Source organism: Tamandua tetradactyla, chromosome 1, assembly GCF_023851605.1.
Source record: "Tamandua tetradactyla isolate mTamTet1 chromosome 1, mTamTet1.pri, whole genome shotgun sequence".
Lineage (NCBI taxonomy): Eukaryota > Metazoa > Chordata > Mammalia > Pilosa > Myrmecophagidae > Tamandua > Tamandua tetradactyla.
In genome coordinates, this window is record NC_135327.1 from 147,128,020 (window position 1) to 147,150,077 (window position 22,058).

The window sequence follows — 22,058 nt, forward strand, 5'->3', positions numbered from 1 at the left end:
GCGGGCACGACGGGAAAACGGGGCCTGAGCGGCGTCGCGCCGCGCTGCGCGGTCGCTTATCACACGTCCCGGCGGGGGCGCCAGATGATGACGCCACACGGTTTGTTTTCGATGGGGTAGACTTGAGCACGTTGAAATGTCAATGTGAGCAATCCAGTGGAGCTGGAGAAAGGATAACTTGAGGGGTAAGAATCCACCAACAAATAAGGAGGCTCCTAGGAGCAGATAGAAGGATTGGAGATAGGAGGAAGGATGGCTCCTCTGTTTTAACAGGAGGAAGGAGGAGAGGATGGAAACATGGAAGCAGACATTTTGGCTTGGTAGCAGGAAGAGGAGGCAATCACCATTGATGGCTTTTTTTTCGCCCACTGAATTATGATGTAAGGCCATTTTTCAGAACGTGTTTGTAGGGGTGGATGGGATGAGGGAGCAGAGTGTTCTAGGGGAGCTGAGATGACTTCAAATAGCCATTAATGAGTGTGAGAATGGTGCGTTCACCTGAAAAAGTAGCAGGCCTGCTGGACAATGTTGAGAACTGAACTCTGAAGATGTTTATGAATTTATAGTGATATCAGTCTTCTCCATTCCATCTCTCAGCTGTTAGAGAACAGGTGGGAGAAAAGTGACAATTGACTTTTTCCTGATTCACACCTTCATTCCACAGGTATTTAGAAAAGACAGAAAGAGGGCAGTCAGCGGCGGCTCGGTTGCAGAGTGCTTGCCTACCATGCCGGGAGACCCGGGTTCGATTCCCAGAGCCTGCTCATGCCACAAAAAAAAAAAAAAAAAAAAAAAAAAAAAAAAAAGACAGGAAAGGATTTTAGGGTAAAGAGGAGTATCATTAAAAGTGATGGACTAGGGCGGGCCGCGGTGGCTCAGCGGGCAAAGTGCTTGCCTGCCATGCCGGAGGACCTCGGTTCGATTCCCGGCCCCAGCCCATGTAAAAAACAAACAAACAAACAAAATACAATAAAACAAGAAAATGTTTAAAGATGTTTCCCTTTCTTCCTCCCTTCCATCCTTCCTTCCTTCTCTCTGTCTTTCCTTCCCTTCCTCCCTCTCTCTTAAAAAAAAAAAAAAAAAAAAAAAAAAAAAAAAAGTGATGGACTATAGAATCCATGCTAGAGAAGGTTTGGAATAAAGGAAGGATTGGAGAAAGTATGGACAATGGATTGAAGGATAGGTTGTGGGCGGAGAGTGGGATGCTTGGATTATGTTATTATGGAGGCAGAGCAGTTTGGGTGGCAGTGGGAGACTGAGTTGGACTTAATTAAGTCTAGGTATGGCTTATCCACGGGAGTGATTGTCTCCATTCCCCCACCTTCTACTCCTCAACTCACTCCATTCTGTTACCACACTGTATCCACTAGTTTTACCAAGGTCTCAGATGACCTCCATGTCTTCAAATTCATGAAATATTTCTTGGTCCTCATTTTACTTGATCGCACTGTATTATGTGACACTGATCTTGAAATAGTCTTTTTCTCTGGCTTTCAAGACTACACACTTTTCTAATTCTTCCCAGCTTCCCTGGTTCCTGTTTTTTTGATCTCCCTTAAAGGTTCATCTGCCACTATATAGGGGGTTTCTTAAGGTGGAGTCATCAACTGTCTTCTTGTCTATATTTTCTCTAAAGCAATCCCATTCATGCCCCATGGCTTAAATTATTACTTATCATTTTAGAAGCTTCTTTAAGCCCATATACCCAATTCCCTCTAGTCATTTCCACTTGGATACCTCAGAGGCTGTTTGAACTCATCATTTATTTATTAATTGTTTACTGTGGCAACACATCAAATTCATCATTTATGAACCCAAACTTATAACTTACAGCCAAATCTGGTCCTTTTGCAATGTTCCCACCTCAATGAATGGCAGTCCCATAAAACCAGTTAGGAAAGTCAGAAATCTAAGAGCCATTCTTGATATCCTCCCCATTCTTTTAACTTACTAAACCCAATCTATTACTCCTATCAATGCAGCTTCCTAAATATCTTTAGAATCTTCCAGTTCTCTCCATCTCCAATGCTCTGATCTGGATCCAATTTCAGTCATCTCTTGTCTAGACTACTGTGTAGCGTCCCAATGGTCTTTTATTCTCCTTGGCTTCCTTCTGATTGATTCTCCACACTAAATCCCATAACTCCTCAAACACAAGTCTAAACAAAAGCCCCTTTATTTAAAACGCTTTTATTATTTTTTACTTGAATAAATACTAAAACATGTCCTGTGGTCCACATGATTCATTATGGTCTGGCCCCTCTGCCTAGTGCTTCAGACACACTGGCCTTTATCTGTGCAATGTTTTTGCCCTGCCTTCTTTCTCCTTGGTTCCTATTTATTCCCCAGCTCTCAGTCCAGACATCAATTCCTCCTTCCTCAGAGAAGCCTTCCTGACTACCTCATTCAGGTCAGAATCCTCCATTATTTGCTTTCATGGAATGGTATGCCTTCTCTTCTTAGCTCTTATCTCAGTTTTGGATTACATATTCATTTAGTTGTTTATTTTATTAATATCTGTCTTCTCACACCAGACTCAGGCTCCACGAGAGGTATCACATCTAGTTTTGATCTCCTTGTATCCTCCCTACTTAGCAAATACGTGGCTTTTGGGGTGCTCAGAAATATTTTTGTTGATGGTATTGTTAGGAACTATACTGGTTTGAAAGGATTATGTACCCTAGAAAAGCCATACTTTAATCCTGATCCAATCTTATGGGAGCAACCATTTCTTTTAATCCCCATTCAATAATGTAGGTTGGAATCTTTTAATTAGATTATCTCCATGGAGATTTGACTTGCCCAATTGTGGGTGTTAACCTTGGATTAGAGGGCGATGTGACCCCACCCATTCAGGTGGGTCTTGATTAGTTTACTGGAATCTTTTAAAAGAGGAAGCATTTTGGAAAAAGCCATGAAGACAGAGTCCATCAGCCAATGACCTTTAGAGATAAAGAAGGAAAACACCCCTGGGGGAGCCTGGAGAAGAAGCCTGGAGAGAAAGCTCGCAGACATCGCCATGTTCACCATGTGCCTTTCCAGTTGAGAGAGAAACCCTGAACTTCATTGGCCTTTCCTGAGTGAAGGTAATCTCTTGTTGGTGCCTTAATTTGGATATTTTTTATAGACTCGCTTTTAATTTGGACATTTCCATGGCCCTAGAACTGTAAACTAGCAATTTATTAAATTTCCTTCTTTAAAAGCCATTCCATTTCTAGTATATTGCATTCTGGCAGCTAGCAAACTAGTACAGGAATCATAGAATTTAAGTGGGTAGCGATCATAGAAATAATCTCTTATTTTTATTTTAAAGTTAAGGAAATGGAGGCCTAGAGCGGTGGGAGATTAGGGGGCTTCACTTATACACAACCACAAAGCTTGTTAATGGGAGAGCCAGAATGAGAATCCTGGTCTCTTTTCAATCCAGTGATCTTTCTGTCTTAACCTAGGAACTATCTATTTATTGAATATAAATTTTCTGGTAATATATATATATATATTTTTTTGCATTAAAAATAAAAGCTTCCATGCCTAAACTATGTTCGTGTTGTCTAATCACAAAACATCAAACACTTGGTGCCAGACAAAATTGCATGCTCTGGAGAAGGGTGGGGGTGGTGGAGTGGGGGGCATTTTAAGGACATGCCCTGTCCTTCCCTATCAATTTGTAGCAGTGAAGAAGATGCCCAGTGGGACCCAGGGGGTGTACTCCTCCTGCTCTCTGCTGATCAGCCATGCAGCTGCACAGTCACAACTAAGCTCACACTGTCTCAAACTGACTCTCTGGAAGCGGTGTACTCATAAGAAAAAGTTGCAAATCCCATTTGTTGCAGCAGGTAATCATTTTCTGCACTTTCAGACCACAGTCTGATTATCAAAAGTGTTTCACAAGGTTTTGAGAGGCTTCTTTTTCCTGCAATAACGTGTCCTTTATATGGACAGGAAACAAGGGAGCCCTCTGGTGGGAATTTGTAGGAAAAAACCTCATAAGAGGGAATGATGAGCTTAGTTTAGGTGAGAATTCTCACTGAGTTCCTTGTGCTCCTTTATCTTGTCTACATAGCCACCCACCTGAATCAGTCACTAAAAGAAAGCCAGGGCTATTATAAACCATCCAAACAAGAAGGCATCAACGGACTCGTGTTTTTGTGGTTAGGCTTACATTTTTGCCAGGCCCTGTTGATAAACTGAGCTGTAACAGATGGTAGTCTTAGCCTGTGGACAGTGAGTCTGGCCCGTGGAGCAGAGGCGAGGAGAGGCCCAGATTTCCTGCTTTGAAGAGCTTCTGGCTTTTCGTTAAAAAATTTTTTTGTTGTGCTTTTATTAGCTCTGTTTTACAGTGTATTTAGTTTTGTGTTATTTTTCTCTGCATACAACAGGTAGCCTTTTAAAAGTAAATAAAAGCTCTCTATATTTTACAGTGTGCTCTTATGATGTTAGAGTAGCTGTGTTGGAAAGGGAGCTGAGCTGTGTGCCAGCTGAAGACCTCCATTGAGTGGACAAGTAAAAGCATTTTACTTTTAAAACTGAAAAACTAAATTGACAGCTTTTAAAAATATTAGAAAATATATGTTTGAAAAATTAAGAATCATGAGGAGATCAAAACTGTTTAATTTTTTTTTTTTTTGACGGAAAACCATTCACATTTGCCTGGAACATTACATACACAGTTATTTGGACATTCACACCCCACTAGGAACATGATAAATTACAGAAGAGAAAAGAGCTTTTAAAACCACATTTAATTTATAATACAAATTCTGTTGCACTATTACAGAAGTGACCCCTTCATGCACAGATAAATTTAGCATCTACCATTACGGAAGAGTAAAAACTGTACTTTTGCCTTCCCCCAAAACATGGGCAAATTTATAGTAACTTTTATTTTTGTGCTCTCAGGTACAAGGCAAGACTCTTTTGTCTTTTTGTGTTTCCTGTAGGCAGGTTGATCTATGAAAAGCAAATATGGAGACACAAAAGTATTTTAGGGCCATCTTTACCTGGAATTATTTCAAACTGTGCTTTACCAACATATATCAAAGGTGCCAAGTGACTAGGCCTATTGTGCCCCATAGGCAAAGCTCTGAAGATTTCATCTAGAAACCTGCAATCAATATGTAGAATAGTTCACTATTTCAGTTTCACAGCAAAAAAAGGGGGGAAAAAACCCAAAAAGTATTTAATAAGTAGATGCTTTCCAAACCCATGCACTCCATTAACTAGCTTACATCTTATACAGTACAATATAAACATTGTTTGCATGTTTATTTGTATGTAACACCTATACGCATATAGCATCTACATTTTAAGTGTATTTACAAATTCAACAAAATATCTACATATAAAAAGCTTTACTTAAAATTAAACTTGATGCAAGTTATGAGAAACCAATTTATTGGCAAATGAAACTGAGTATTCTTTCAACCATAGGTTGGTATAGAATTTCATATTTGGAGGTAAACCATTTGATAGATACCATTTATGAATATGACAGAATATAGATTTATTTTTGAAACTGCAGATATAATCCCTCTGACTGTTGGCCTTGTTAATATTTCTCAGATTTCTTAGATACTGAAATGTGTCCATAGCAATTTGCATACCCACTGCTTAATGCTGCAGAGAGTTTCAAAGCTAGCATATAGGTAAAGACTTACAAAAGAATGTATTACTGTTGGCATGCTGTTGTATGCTTTTACTTTTGGAATAATTTTTTTTTTTAAGTTTTCCTACCAAGTTGACATCTTTCTTACTGAATTTAACTTGTTTTAATAGAAGCCATAAAAGACCACAACATCATTATGTGCTTCAATTGCTGATAAAGCTTTTCTTCTTGTAATTGTGGGGGAAATGCTTCTTAAAACAAATGTCTTTTTATTGTTCCCACATTCCCTTTTCTCAGCATTGTGTTTTTCATCTCTGCTTTTTAAAAGTTACTTTTAGACAATGACAGTATCCTAGGACTCAGAGCTGTCCATACCGGCTAATGCAGAATGCAGTATATTATGGAATGCTTCTTGTCTGAAGGCACTGCATGTATTTTGCCTTGTGGTTTTTGGAATAATTTTTGAAATTCAGTTTTAATGGTTTGCTTTCAATCCTTTCTGTATGGCACAAATGCCAAAATGCATTGCAATGCACATTGTTTATGCCTAAAAACAATTGAGCGTAGAGATGATATAAAAAGTAGAACACTGTACTGCTGTAATACCTGGCAGATTAAGAAGGCTATTAAAGTAACAGGAGCAAAGAGCAGGTAACAGAGTCTCAGTAAGCGTCGGCAAATGCAACTGTCATAATTAACTCATTTAGCAAACATACTGTATGTACTGTTCCTACCAGTCTCCCAAAAAGACTAACGACAGCTAGACAGAGTCACCAATTTCACAACAATGTCCACAAAGACATTGAAGTTCTAGAAAATACTACAATAACACTCTTGACAATGAAAACGGAATTCATATTTAGGGGTTCAGCTGAGGACAGTATAAACAATGTATCAAACCATGTTTTGACAACATACACAAGTATGTCCTTTAAGCGTGTAGCATTTTTCATGCATTATATTGAACTGTATCCTTAAGAGGAAATAGCATGATTTGTTGATGATGTTGTATAATTTTATCAGGTCTGAGGAAAAAAAGAACACCCATTATTGAACAAAAAGTATGCACTTTGCTCTCTAGTTCACATTAACTTATCAGTTGACCGAGTTATGTTCTTGTTCTAACTGTTCTCATTATATTAACATAAAGCAGAAAATATGCTTTCTGCCTATATGTTCATAGTATGAGAGGTCTGACAAACAAGTGCTTAAGATAAACATTGTAGAGAAATGGGGTATTGGCAAAGAGCTTAAAAATTAAACAAAGGAATTCATGGCATTGACAGGAGAAGGTGCTTCTGAGCTTTCATTTCCTTCAGCCGGTTCTTTCTCTTTCTTACCGCTGTATTGTCCAATAAAGGAGCCATCCTCATTGAACTGGCCATTTACCCCCTCTCCATAGTCAACTAGGCTATCATCACTGTCTTCTTTTTTCACAGTCCTGTCCGAAGGTGTTCGGCTTCCTTTTTTTAAAGGCTTATGGTCTTCTGCATCACTAGAAAAAGATAGAGAAAATCTTTTTGCAAGACTGGCCTTTAAAGTTTTTATTTTTAAAGATCACGCATGCAAACTATAATAAATTGCATAGAGTTTTGAGTTCCTCTAGCCAAATCTAATTGAAAATGAAATGAAAATCAGGTGCAGAAATGGTTTAATCATGAAGTCTTCAGTAGAGTGGGTGGTTTCTTATTGTGCATGTCAGTTTCAATGACAGAGTCTGACTCTTGATTTGAAAGCAATTCAGAAATAATCACAAGCATTAAAAAAAGGAAGAATTGGGAAAAGTTGCAAAAAATCACTATTTTGAATTCAAAAGGAGGGGGATAAAAGCTCATGACAAGTAGAGAAGTTAGCATGTTAAACTGCTTAATATCTCTGATTCCTTAATATGAATGGAGAATGATTTTGGTTAAATGTAAAACATGGATTTTTCTTTTTGAGCCAGGAGAAGCACAATCCTGTATTTCAAATAATTGTGTTATTGAGTGCAGGCTAGACTTGTAAAATTCAACCTTACCTTTCAAGAGACCTACAAATTCCATTAAAGGGATGCAGAAGAAACAAATGAAAATAGCCTAAGAAAAAAAGCAAAATCCTTATTCTGATAGTATACAGTGTTTTTTTTTGGTAAGAATTTTAATTAATGGTAGATTTATTAACTTGGAAAGAGAAACTGTTGGACTTAAAAGCACTAGATTTGTACTTAATGGCATTTCAATGTAGTCTACAAAATGTGAACAGTTCCCAAAATATAAAAACATCTTTACCCCACTACTGCTCCCTTCTCTCATGTGTGTTATGCATAGAGCCTATTCATGTTGGATGGGAATCCGAGGAGTCCAATTTAATAAAACTTCATAGGGCTCTATTTTTTCATATTTCTCTGTTGAAGCCCTCAGCACAATCTTTGGAAGTAGAAGAGTAATCATTATGCTTACATTACACTTAGAATGGCCACTTGTAGGGTCATGTAACCAGGTATGCACATCAAACTACTCCTTAACAGATAACATTTGGTAAAAAAGAAAAATTAGGGAAAAAGACAATTCAAATTTTGTTTCAAATAACAAAAATGCAAGACAAAGTAAGAAACATATATAACATTAGTAGAAAACAAAAGCCTTAATGCAAAAAAGAGACAGAAAATAATGCTAGCTTAATATAACAATGACATATGCTCTTGGAAATTCACTGTTTTAACAACACAAGTTCTTGTCACAAACTGAATAAACTATATTATCATCACTGCTAATAAGTGACTGGGGATGTATTCCAGACAAAGCCTCTAGTCTTCAGCCTGTTACCAGAATTGCTTGTATAACATCCTTGAGATTTAATCATTATCTTCTAGGTTTTGCTTGAAATTTTTTTTCTGTGAAATAATGACCATGACTTGGTAAGAGAGTTAATTCCAATGAAGAGTTCAATGATGAGCAGAATTTTGCCACGTGGATTCCAACTATTAGTTTTATTCTGCTTTGCAGACCTAGTTTCCCAAGGAAGACATTAAAATCTAAAATTCTAGTCTATTGCATTTTTTTTTGATCTGGTTATCTGTCTATCATCCATCCAATAAATGTTTATTGAGTGCCTACTCTAAGACATTGGGTTTTGAGGATATAGCAACAAAGTAGACTAATTCCCCTGCCCTTATTGAGCTTACATTCTAGGGGGAGAGAATACAGACAATAAATAAGCAACACACAAAAATAATTTATATAGTATGTTAAGAGGAGATTAGTTCTATGGGAAATATAGAATCTGAGATTTAAGGTGTCAGGGGAGGGGATAAAGTGCTCAAGTTAAAATAGAGCTTCATTAAGAAGTGAATTTGATCAAAGACTTTAAGACTTGAATTAGTCAGGTGGATAGCTGGAGGGAGCGCAATCCAGGTATGGGGAACAACCAGCAAAATGACACAAGGCTGGAATGTTTTAGGAACAACAAGGAGCTTGGTATGGCTGGAGCTGAATGAGGAGCGAGAGAGAGAGAGAGAAGTAGGAGTTAAGCTAAAAGGTAGCAGGTTAGATCAGGGCCTTGTGGGACTTTGTAAGGCACAGGAGAGTTTTCAGCAGATGGATGACATATGATCTGACTTACATTTTAAAGGGATTACTCTGTCATCAGTGTTGAGAGTAACTTCTGGAGGGCAGGGGTTGGTAAACTACAGCCAAATCTAGCCTTGCTCATTTATTTACACATTGTCTGTGGTTGCTTTTGAGCTACAATAGCAGAGCTGAATAGTTGCAACAGCGGCTGTATGGACCATTAAGTCTAAAATATTTACTGTCTATCCCATTACAGACAATGTTTGCTGAACCCTGCTCTAGGGACCCAGGGGTGTCTACTGCAATTATCCAGGAGAGATATAACTATAATTGGACCAGGGTAGAACAGTGGGGGTAGTACAAAGTGGACAGATTATGGATACATTGTGAATGTGGAGCTGATAGAAGTTTCTGATGGATTGGATAGGGGATGATAGAAAAAATTAGAAATCAAGGATGATGTTAAGAGATTTGTTCTGAGTGATGGGAAGGGATGGAATTGCCATTACTATTCAGTGGGGCATGTTTGGGGTGGAAGATAAGTAGTTCGGTTTTAGACATGTTTGATATGTCAGAGGAAATACTCCTCTAATTATTTATGAGGTTAGTAAACATTGATATCCAAACTTAACAAGAACACTTAGAGAAAGGAAATTTATAGGCTAATCTCATTCATGAACATAGATGAAAAAAAATCCCAAATTATGAGCAAATAAAATTTTGCAGTCTGCCTAAAAGATAATATATCAAAAAGTTGGCTTTACTCCGGGAATATGTTTGTTTAACATTAAAACACCAATTCATGTAATTTACCATTTTAACAGAAGAGAACAGAAAAATCATATGCTCATTACAGTAGATTTAGAAAAAATATATGGTAAAATTCAAGACCTATTCATAATAAAAACCTTAGCACACTAGGAATAGAAAGTGTCTTCAATAACCTGATTTAGGGTATCTACAAGAAACCCAGAATAAGCATCATCCTTGATAGTGAACGGTGGGGAGAAAATACGGATAATAAATAATAATAATATATTAGTTATATAGTATGTTAAAATGAGATTAATTCTATGGAAAATGTAGGATCTGAGTAAAGATTTAACGTGTCAGGGGAGGGGATAAAGTGTCAAAATTAAAGCCTCATTAAGAAGCTACTATCACCACTTCTAAACAATAATGCACTGTAAGTACTAAACAGTGTGATAAGGAAAAGAAATAGAAGCCATGAGCATTAAAAAGAAAGCTCTCGTTTATAAGTGACATGATAATGTATGCAAAAAACCCAAAAGAATCTACAGGCAAATATTAGAATTAAGACGGTTTAATAGTGTTTCTTGATACGGTTTATCATAAAAATCAATTATATATTTATATGTACTTGTAGACAATTGGAAAATTAAATTTTAAAAATGATTCCTCTTATGATAGCATAAAGTATGAAGTATATAAGAATACATCCAATAAGATGTGAGACATTTTTTGAGAGTTATTAAAGAAGATCTAAGTAAATGGAGGAATATAATTGATCTACAGAATGGAAGACTCAAATGTGGTAAATATGTCAACCTTCTCTATACTGTTATTTAGATTCAAGTTATTTCCAATTAAAATCCAGCAGATTTTTCTGTGGCTCTTGGCAAGCCCACTCTAACATTTATATGGAAATGAATGGGGCCAAGGATATCAAAGAAACTCTTGAAGAGGAACAAAGTGGGAGGATTTGACTTACCAGATATGAAGTCTTATTATGCAGCTATAGTATTAAGAGTGTGGTTTTGGAACAGAGAGAGACAAATATACCAGTGGAATGGAATACAGGGCACTGAAACAGACCTATGAATATATGGACAGAGATGGGAGATATTTTTGTTGGATTTATTCTTACATACTTCATATTGTTTTGCTATCATAAATGGAATCATTTTTTAAATTTCACTTCTCAATTGTTAGCAGGTACATAGAGATATAATTGACTTTTATGTTAATTTTGTGCAAAGTAACATTACTAACCTCTCTTATTAATTCTATAAGAGAGAATAATAAATTCTCTGTAAATTCGTTTGGATTTTTACATAAACAATCCCCTCAGTTATGGTAATAACCAGCCAAGAAGAGGCACCCTGGAAGTATTCATTCCAGCTTACTGGCCACAGTAGATGAGAGAGGATCTGACAGCAGCACAGGCCACCCTTGAAAGAAGAGTAGGAAGGAAGAGGAATGGATTCTCCACAAACAGAGTCTTCCAGGAAAAGCTGTTTGAAGGCAGCAACATATTTTTAAGACTAGTTTTTTTTTAATGGTGTGCTATGCTATAATACTTCAATAATTAGAATCTGCTTAAATGAGAAAAAATTATATAAGGCCCCAGCACAGTGCCCTGGCACATGGTTTGTGCCCAACAATATGTGTCTAGATCCTGTCACACCTCCTCTCTTTATACCAGGCCCCTACCTCAAAAAGGTTTTTTCCCTAAGAAGCACCTTTTACAATATACATACTTAGAACTTTCCAGATGTGATCAGTGGTTACTAGTCTGATGAAGCACTGTATTAGTGCTTATCTATTTCCACTTCAAAGATGGATTTTATAATGAAATAGTAATTGAACTGCTTTTGGCATTGTGCCAAATGAGGTTGCCCTGTCATTTCAGTGTGATAGAACAGTTTCCCTAGTGAGAGGCATTTGAAAGTTATAGATGATTTAAAAGTCATATACTTAGCAGTATTCAAAGCTTATAAAAAAAATTCACCCATGTTTTTATGAAGACTTAAGGACAGCATGAATAAAATGTTAATTTTAAGCCCAGAATGTCAAAAGAGTAAACAAATGTCAAAATTAATCATAATAGTTTATACAGCTACAAAATATATTCTTAATACTTAGATTCACAAGTAAAGTTGGTTGTGTATGGAAAGAAATGATCACTTCACCATGGTCATTTCTCCCTCTGGGAGGTCTTCCTGTGCTACCTTCCTTCTACTCTGCCCACTTGGCTTTGGCTTCCTGTCCCTGCTTTCATGGTACCTTAGTTTATCCCTTTCATACCACTTTTCACATTATGCTCAAATTGTTCTTTCACTTCTCTGTACCCCTAACTAGACTTTAAATCCCCTAGTGGGACTATGTTTTATTGTTTTTTTATATCCCCAGAGCCTGGCATGGAGTAGGCACTCAATAAATACTGGTTGAATTAATTAATTAGAAAACAACAGGAGAATTTTAGAAATTCTTCAGAATTCTAACAAAAAATTGCATTTCTCCTAATCACTTGTGATGTCAAACAAAATACTGGAATATATTCTTTTCCTTTTTTTCCACTAAGAATGAATTTTAGGGATCCAATTCTTTTATTCAACAGCCACCTGTTTCAGGGTTGTACACACGGAAGGTATCCGTTACAGACCTACTGAGTAAAAGTTCAGCATAACAGTAGATAAATCGGTGCTAATTTTGTCTGATATTTCTGTAGGCACCACCCTACCACGGCCAAACCATGCTATAGTTTTATTGATTTCATGGCCCAAACACACTTTCCAAATCCCGTCTCTAAAAAACATCATAATTTATTCTGCTCACAAACCAGCTAAAAAATCATGTTTTTTTTGCAGAATAAATCTAAAGTATATAACAAATGTGACACATTTTAGCATCATTAAAGCTTGATGAGCATGGGATAGCATGCAATAGGCCATGTTCACATGAATGAGAGGATCCCCATGACAAGAGCCTCCATTTATGCATCACGTTATGAGTTCAAGAACCGTGGTATATGGCTAATGACCTAGGTTCATTCTGATTTTAGAAAGAATGGATCTAAAGAATTAAAAATACTTACACGATTGGTTGCATTGTTTCTCTGATTTTTCTATATGCTAGTAAAGATGCAGATCCTACTGTCTGTATAATTAAAGAAACAAACAAACAAACAAAGCTGCAGGCGTCTACCAGAGGATAACTGCTTAGGGGTGGGTATTGGAGTGAGGGCATAGGATTATAGCATATAAAAAAAAAATGACAATTGGCCATTGAAGTTCCAACCCTCTGTGCACTATGTAAATATTCCCTGGCACCAGAGCCAACCATGTAGAAACTGTTTCATTCTCAGACTGGAGAATGAGCAAATGATAAAAAGAATTAATTCATATTAAGGCAGTGGCTTTGATTTTGTGTATGTCTGTGTGTGATCAGCATACCAAAATGTTTTTGGAATGAAAAAGTATAGGAACCAATAACACAGAGTTTAAAAATTCCAGAAGGTGCAAACTAGTGAAGGGATGCTGGCAATATAAGGAAGAGAATGATACATGAATGTATTGTTGAAAAAAAAAAAGATTCTGTAAAAACCAGTTGGAACTGTTTTCACTAATTGTGACATCTAGGAAACTAAAGGTCTTCTTATTTCTTTAAATAGAAAAGAAGCCAAAGGGGAAAAATTCTGAGATTGTGTCAGGAAGTCACAGGATGAAGGGTAGCTGGGAATCTCGGAAGTAATTCCACTTGTGGGATTGTCTTTATGAATTTAAACTTCATTAACAAAACACTGAAACTGTGTTTTAAGTTTAAGACACCCTTGAAGACCTTCTTTACCCTGGCACATTCCAGATAAATGTAATTATAGGTAAGACAAGTATTTTTGTCTTCACACATGAAGCAATTGGATTTGCAAACAATGGACCCAGATGAAAAGTCATTCTCTTTTGCAAAATTCAAGGCAGAAGCTAAAGACAGCCATTTGAAAATGCTTCACAAACACATTACATGCACATTAACATCAAGACAAAGAAATATGACCAAATAGGTTTAAACACAGTGATCACAAGGCCAGTACCCAAATACTTGCTATGTACTGCTCTAGACTCAAAATCATATTAAAAATTATTAGTAGATAGCATGTAGAGAAGCACAGATATCACAGAAGTAGAAAAGAAACCTTTAGATACCGTCTAAGAGTTGAACAACTGTCTAATTTTATAGATTTAAAAAAATTGAGATCTAGAGAAGTGCCATATCCAAAGAAAATATGGAAATGGCCCAGTCAAGAGTAAAATTAACAGTCTCTTGATTCCAAGCTAGTTCACATTCCACATTGATTTTAATCAAGTTTTAATGGTGTAGGTAGCACAGTTACCCTGAGATCACATTTTACATTAGATCATGGTTTTGCATCACTATAATAGCAAGTTGATGTTTGAGATGCATGAGGTGAGAAGTACATTGCCAGATTCATTTAAGCAGGATAGTGTAGAATAGGAACCCATCAGCATGTGGAACATGTACATGGTTTATTTTTCACTACATTCAAGTAAATGGTTTATTTTCACTACATTCAAGTATATACTTTTCTTTCAGGCTATAATAAAGATTTAGCTTTATCACAATAAATAAGGAAATGGCATGCATATCCTGAAGAATTCTAGCCACAAGAACCAAGAACTCTCAAAATATAAGTTATTTAGGAAGTATCAGCTCACCTGCCTTATAGGAGAAACATGTAGAAGAGTGAATTAAATAGTGAAGATTTGTACTCATTCAGTGCAAGATACAGCTGCCTTAAGCTGTGGGCATATACAGGCTGCTCTATGGTGTTAGGAAAGACTTCTGGGTGGATGGGGGAGCCTGCATAAAGTTTTCATAAACTTTCAGCCCCAGAGCTCAGATTTGACACCAAGGTAAACTTCACTAGACACTTTTCTGTGTCGTGAAGTAAGTACAGACATTCTGAGAATTTTAGAAACCACAGTCATCTCTGTTGAAGAGACAATCAGAATATGAACGTGTCGGTCTAACACACAAAAGCATGACATCCTGTATTTACAAAAATGGTATGAAACCAATTTTGTTGAAAAAGTACAACTTTTCTCAGTCAGTTTTATATTTTTCACTCTCGGCATTATTTCATCTTTTGTGATATTGAAATGGAAATACCAAAAGTGAGCTCTAGAGATAAGTAAAAATTAACACAAGTATCTTGTTATCTACAAATGTCATCTGGCAATCACAAGAGTGAAATATTTTGTTTCATCCTAAAGTCTTCTGTGTAAAAAAAGCACCTCCGTAGGGTCTCAGTATATTTTTTAAATATTATATTTTATATATTCAAGAGACCTATAGAAAGAAAAAAAGGTATCAAGAGATTTTATGCATAGACGTATCCTTTGGAACACCAAAATCCTAATCCTAATCTGTTTTTAAACATACCTAAAATAATTATTATTTCTCTTTGAAAAGACCTATTATACTTAGGCAAAAATATCTTTGTTTTAAGAGAAGGTTGTGTTTTCTATGTTTGTTTGTTTGTTTTTTACTATTTAGCACATAGGTTATGTTAAAATATTCCCTTAATGGTGGAGGCATGCCAAGCATCTATTATCAAAGTTCTGTGGGTTAACACATTGCCTAGAGGCCTGTGATAGTTCTTAATAATTAACAGCTTCTAAAATAACCTAGTCATCAATTCATCACTAATGGAAGGGTGTAGGCATTTGTTTTAGAGAAACTAGCTTCAAATTCGAGATTAAAAAGGCTGGTAACACCGGCTAAAAGCACTGCTTAGAAAATGAAAGGTATAGCTTCCTTTACAGGTTTGGTAGGGTCAATTTTAATTCTTATTGTAACATGCCAGTTTTGCTAGGTTGATCAATATATCAGACTCCCCCTGGAAAATATAACAGGGTGGAAAATATTCCACCTCCAAGTCAATGACTAAAATGGAAATTTACTTCTTAATGAAAAGCAAGAATGTTTTAACCATGAGGGACGTATAAACATTTAAATATTGAAGTGTCTCTAATGAAATTTTTGACTGATAGATGAGGAAAATATCAAATGTCAGGGAGAGTGCTTTGCTAGCTGATTCTTACTTTATGAAGAGTGTCTGACAAGTGTTTACAAGGCAGAGAAGGCGGTGAGCAGATGAGAAGCACAGCTAACCTGTATTCTCCAAAAGTTCCATCATCTTCCTTCATGGGTTGGATTTCAGGATCAGCATGAGCATCTTCCTTTTCTTTTACTAAAAATTTCAAAATGACATCATCATCTATTGACCCTGTGCTTCTTTATTCAGTTTTAAACAGCCCACTCTTAGAGATATATAGCAATTGAAAATAAGCCTATACATAGTAGGTGTTATATAACCACTACGTACATATTTTGTGGTCATGCATATATTTTGATGTTTTAGTCACTTTGGGGCAACCTAACACAATGAGCATTTGTTTACACACAAAGTTGATTTCATTTAACCATTTTGGCCTTACTCTCCTACTCACTAGTTGAAGGAATTATTCTAAGTTGCTAAGATCCCTCCCCACCCCATTTTAACAATCTATTTATTAAGTATATTACTTGTAACAAATTATTTTTTTGGTAAATCTGTGGTTGTTGTTGTTTTCATATTTCTTCTTGTATCTGAAGGGAAAATAGATAGATAAGGAAAACATAAATTCACTGGACCCATTAAATGGCATGAACCATTAATGTCAAGGAAAACAAGGTCACACATCACACTATCACGCACTGCTGCCTCTGGGAAAACTTCACGCACCTCCCTCCTCTCCCAGTTGGATTTAGGTGCTGCATTGGCATTCTTATTTGGAGCCAAAGGGAGCAGAAACATTACTATTTTCAGAGAACAGTTGATTTACCCCCCTAAATGCCTTACAATCCTTATCACTATTTAGGTGGCCATTATATTAAAAAGGCTCAAAATTTTGAAGTGAATGTCAAATTTATGGCTCTGGGAAGATATACTTATTGCAATCTACATGATTACCCTCATGCTGTCTTGTCAGTTTAATGGATAATTATTAAATAGTAAAAAAGCAATTTTACTTTTTATTTACCTGGATATTTACCACCCTTGTTTCTTCTGATGAAGCAAACAATCAGCAAAATTAAGATAAGGAGAGCGACAGCACACATTAGACCAATGAACCAGCCCTGAGTTGCAATGTCCACCTGTCGGCTTGCCATTGCTGGAAAACAAATCAATGGTGTCAGTGGGAATGGGTCAAGGAGGAGATGGGAACTATTACAATATCTTGAAATTAAAAAATTGCCATACTATGCATGCTTTTTTATATACCTTACATTCAGCCCCAACATGGTGGAATCTGTCAGTTATCAATGAGGAGTTATACAAATACTTAACTTTGAAAAATATTCACTAATTAAAAAAAAAATCAAGTTTTCCAAACAGAGAAATCTGAATGCTGATAAAATCAAATACTAATAAAGCCTGCTGAAAATTGTGTTCACAATTATTTTAAGTATTTATTGTCAATAAAAACACAGTCCCAAACTAATTTAAAAATTTATGGTTCATAGGATAAAATGTACATTGTTAAATATAATACAAGTATAAAACTGAATTTTAAACAGAACAGAATGTATACATCTAATAGAGTATTTTTCCTTCAAAGGAACCACTTTTAGAGGCTAAAATATCATTTCAGTGATACTGCCATTTTCCAAAATGTTTTGAAAAGTAAACTATCCATACAAGAAACCTGTCCCACAAGAAAATCATCCTAATTATGTTTTATAACACATCAAATTGCACCAAAAATGATATTACCTAGATTTGTTACTCATTTCATTTACAAGAGTTAGCTTGAAATTTCTGAAAAATCAAATCTATCCTTAAAGGATCAATATTTATTATTGCTTAGAATTCATTCAAAAGACTTTAAAACATATCTTGATCAGTGGAAGCATTATGGGAATAAGTGAACAGTTTGAGGAGAAAATACTCATTCAGATGCATTTGAACTCTTTAAGTCTTCATCTATTCTATTTGAGTAAGTAAATGTGAAGCCCCTTATCCAATCAGTCACAGTATGCAAATCTTCTATGAAAATCACAGCATAATTAGCATTTCTGATATCATTCAAAAGTGTCAATCAAAGAGGAATGGGACAAAGTGCAGCATCAATGGCTATTCAGACATGCCCATGCGGATTTGTTTAAATAAACTGGTGTGAATCTTTTTTAAAAAGACCTTTTGTTTTCTCCTCTCTTTTAACCATAAGCTACTTAAGAAAACTAAAAGGTTTTCTGCTTTTGACTTCACAAACATGCTTATATCATGCTTTTAATTTGATTGAATTTCTTTTGAATATGTTTAACACTGTTGTGTAAGGCTTATGTGGTCTCCGGGTGTAATAAGTATGGCAACACGTATCCCAGGTTCTGCTATATGTTACAAGAATAGCATTTTCTTGTTTCATTTTCTCCATATGAACTATAGGGAGAAAACTGAAAAGCTTAAAATGAAGTATGAATCAGAATGCGAGAAATGTGTATGTATGTTTTAAAGAAATAAAATGAGAAGTGGAGATACATTATCTGGAATAAAAATCAAAGCCAGTAGCTTTCACCCAAAGCCCCTTGTGCCTCTGTTTGTGAGAAAGGTCTTGAGTTGTACCATAACTGAAGTATGAGTATAGGTAGTTTCATCTTCCATACATACACCAAAATAATCATGATGATGATGAAAGTGAAGATGATGATCTTCAAAACATTAGTGTTTTGAACCTTTATTATATGCTAGGCTGAATGCATAAATCTTTCATTTTCACAATACTCTAGTGGGGTAGGTATGAGGAGTAAATCCAGAGACGGTAAACTAGAGAGGATAGAAAACTTGCCTAAGAGTTGGGATTTGACCAGGTCAGTTTGACTCCAGAGAACATGTTACTAGCTATTATGCTGTAATACTGTAATGCATTCTTGAAAACATGTCCAGATATAAAATCTGCCAAAGTCTGAACAAAGAATAAAATGTTATCGGGACTTTCAAATCTGAGCCAGGTAAAATTATTTTTAAAAATCCATCACTACATACTCTTTGACAATATATTTCTGAAATTTCACACATGTTGTCTTGCTGTATTTTTTTTACAAAACTGAACCAAGAACCAAGTGGTGTAAGTCTATTGATCACTTGATTGAAGTCAAAGAGTCCTTGTTTTTAGCATGCTTAAAAAAAAGAGTCCTTGTGTTTAGCATTACTACATCAATAAGGGCAAAATACAATGAGATATATTCCAGCGCTAGCACAGGCATTTTCCTACAAAGATCGTGACTACCAAAATTGTACTGTTGCAACACAGTACAACATAGTTGGAAGCAACTATGCAAAAACTGGAGAAGTTTCTTTAGACAATTGATTTAAAAAATCCAATTTGTATTTGAACTTTTTTGGCTCTATGTCTAAAGAAAAAAGTATCTAATGTTTCACTATCACATTATGATGTTATATTTAAGACACAGTCACAATACATAAGTATGCACACGCACACACGCACACAAATGCACCAGAAGTTGATATAAAACAAGAACTGTGTAAGTGAAAATAACAACTTCTATTGACTTCCATCCATATAAGAAGGAACCTAAAGCCCAGAATGAATTTAAGGTTTCACATCTTCTCAGAATAATTTGAAATTATCTTATTTGTTTCATGCAGATGCAAATACACCCCAGGGTCTGAGCATCATTTTGCATTATACACACACCCGCCTCAAATGAAACCTTGGGGTGGGGATGGGGCTTTCTTTCTTGAATCCAAACTTCAATGGATGGGAATTAGGGTTGGGTAGGAGAGTAAAAGGGAATTTTCACTGTCTGAATTGTTTACAATAAAATTATATTCATGCATTGCTTGAGTAATCCATAAGGTAATTGATCACACAAACAAATATAAGCAATGTAAAAAAGGAAAATAAGCCAGAGTTTTGAAATTTGCCTTTTTTCCTAGAAATTATTTTTAACGGTCCTCTGCTATTACATTGCTTGTTGTATCCTGGATAACCTCACAGAAGTGACAAGGTGAGAGAGATGAGTATTCTTTGTATATCATTTGTGAAGAATCCACTATGATTAAAAATTTCCCTTTCACAGTTGAAATAGAAATGCTTAGAAAGGGGAATAAATTACATTGGCCAAAGTCTGGAAGCAGTTAACAAAAAAGCTATTAGGAGGCCTACTTCAGTAAAAACACATCTGCTTAAATCCTTTGTGATAGAAGGGAAGAAGGGACAAAGAGATGAAGGAAAAGAGGCAGGAAAGGAAGGGAAGAGAAGGAGGTGGGTGTGGTGGATGAGAGGACCTATCGGGAGGGTGGGGAAGAAGCACAGCACCAGGACATTATCTATTTTCTTATTCGATTTTTAATTTATGCCACAGGTAGAAATTAGATGAATTTTAAAAATCTAGAATTTAAAAGTCCTATAATCTGTCATGCTAAAAAGATTCATGATTACAAGCACAGATAAAAGTCGAGTCTGGGTTCCTGGAATTAGCAGCATTCAGAGAGAAGCAGTTCATTAATGCAGAGTTAAAAAATCAGCAAAAAGGTATGCTCTCATGCCAACTGCTAATGTTCTTATGCCTCAAAATTCAGAGTGAAGGGGAGGAGGAGCAAGAGTAGTATAATAATTTAATGCTTTTACACTGGAGTTAATCTGCAGCCCCCAAGGATAGAACATTGTAAACTGGGAGAACAAGGGAGTAGGATTGATGTTAAATTGAGGCATTTTGGAATGCTAAGAGTATCTGCTCTTGGAAATAAAATGTCACCTAAGGTCATTTGGGTTTAATAAATATTTATTATTTATTTGATAGTTAGGTTTAGATGTAGAAAGTGATAATAAACTTTGTCCTAGCTCTCCATCACTGACGCATGACAATAGCCCACTCATGATGACTCACCAAGCAGTATACCTATCAGTTCCCGCTGGAATCAAAGTTATAGCAGCACTGCAGGACAGCTAGCAAATGGCCTTGCCAAAAGGTAACAAAAATGCTACTGCTTGATTTTGTGGGTGAGTCAAATTTTAGCTAAACCCACAAGTCAGGAATACATGGCAGTCTCAAAGGGTCCGGAATAGCTGAATGGACCTACCAAGGGCTGTCTGCAGTGGTCATTTTGAAGACTAACTGATCCCTTTGGCTTCACACCCCTTACAGAGGGGTGTAGTGAGATTAAAAGACCTACCTTTCAATCTCACCTCTACCATGTTCTACCTGGGAGACCTGAGCAGGTACTCCAGTGCTCTGAGAGCATTTATTTAGGTGGAAGAGGGGTAATGACAGATTGCTGTAAAGACTGAATAAGAAAACCCATGGAAAGCCTAGTGTAGAGTAGAACTAAATAAATGCTAGTACTTTAATTATTATTAGCATTCTGGAGCTAATAGCATATGGACAGGATATCTACTTGAGCGTTTAATATTTTTAAATCAAAAGATTATTAATAATAGAGCATGTCCATGCCCCCCCAGAGATTATTAATAATAACAAACAAAAGCCTTGTAACAGTAACTGTGGACATTGATTAGACCTTTCCCTTCTAAGTTTAATATAGTGTTTTATCTAGAACTATATACATAAATGGATATGAAGCTACAAGGATTGAAATAACAGAAAAATGCTTTTTTCTTAAGGAATTATGATTTTAGCAAGTGAATACTTAAAAATATAGTTTAAGGATGGGCCTCAGTGGCTCAACAGGCAGAGTTCTTGCCTGCCACGCCAGAGACCCGGGTTCGATTCCTGGTGCCTGCCCATGTGAAAAAATATATACGTATATGTATGTGTATATATATATGTATATAGTTTAGTAAGTTCCTGAATATTATCTTTGGTTTCATTCCTTTTTAAAAATCAATCATGATTGTATATATTCTAAACAATAAGAAATGACTTTAAAAATAAAAATGCTTGGGTAATGAAAGACAAAATTTTGTTGAAAGACACATTTTGCCTAAAGTTCTACAGGACACACATCATTTTCTGAAGAATGCATGAAGTGACTGAATATAATATGTATGTATGAATCACAAAATGAACATGTACCATACAACTCTTATTTAATTTAGAGATTGTTTTCAATCTTGTGA

General features: G+C 35.9%; 1 protein-coding gene across 9 annotated transcripts in view; it reads right to left on the reverse strand.

Annotated features, from left to right (window-relative positions):
• Window positions 1–4,604: 4,604 nt before the first annotated feature.
• NRCAM (neuronal cell adhesion molecule) overlaps window positions 4,605–22,058 on the reverse strand; it is a 331,134-nt gene continuing 313,680 nt past the window's right edge. For all 9 annotated transcript variants that reach the window (XM_077167345.1, XM_077167420.1, XM_077166964.1 and 6 more), the window contains 3 exons: window positions 16,998–17,129; window positions 16,087–16,165; window positions 4,605–7,100 (listed from right to left, as the gene is read on the reverse strand). In XM_077167345.1, the coding sequence (XP_077023460.1) occupies window positions 6,863–7,100; window positions 16,087–16,165; window positions 16,998–17,129 (449 nt within the window). In that variant the 3' untranslated portion in view covers window positions 4,605–6,862. The remainder of the gene's footprint in view (window positions 7,101–16,086; window positions 16,166–16,997; window positions 17,130–22,058) is intronic.